Below are 319 nucleotides of genomic sequence, written 5' to 3'. Positions count from 1 at the left end.
GTTGGCCCCCGAGTCAAGCCTGTTTGATTAATGTTGGTTTCACTTTCTGCTTCCTTTCCCAGAAGCTTTTTTCCCCGAAGCCGGATGTCAGCAGCGTCCCGCCCCTGGTGCAGTCACCCCCCCCACCTTCACTCCCAGCTCCTGCTGCCTCACCCATTCCTGTTGCTTTTCCTGCAGTCCTTGCTGGAGATTCCGTCTTCTTAGCTCTGTCACCGGCTCCATCCCAGGGACATCCCTGCCACCTACCCTGGTAAGGCTGCTCCCGTCCCTGCACCCCTCCCCAGGCAGCTACTGGGTCAAACGGGAAAGCGGGAGACGA

The 319-nt window shown here is 59.2% G+C and overlaps 1 protein-coding gene across 1 annotated transcript in view; it reads left to right on the top strand.

The window, feature by feature from the left end:
- LOC103780590 overlaps positions 1 to 319 on the top strand; it is a 6,265-nt gene that overhangs the window by 4,658 nt on the left and 1,288 nt on the right. The window contains exon 10 of the mRNA XM_008948278.1: positions 178 to 250. Coding sequence (XP_008946526.1) covers positions 178 to 250 — 73 coding nt within the window. The remainder of the gene's footprint in view (positions 1 to 177; positions 251 to 319) is intronic.

The sequence above is a fragment of the Merops nubicus genome, unplaced genomic scaffold (genome assembly GCF_000691845.1).
Source record: "Merops nubicus isolate BGI_N331 unplaced genomic scaffold, ASM69184v1 scaffold30009, whole genome shotgun sequence".
Lineage (NCBI taxonomy): Eukaryota > Metazoa > Chordata > Aves > Coraciiformes > Meropidae > Merops > Merops nubicus.
This window is presented reverse-complemented; position numbering and strand designations above follow the sequence as displayed.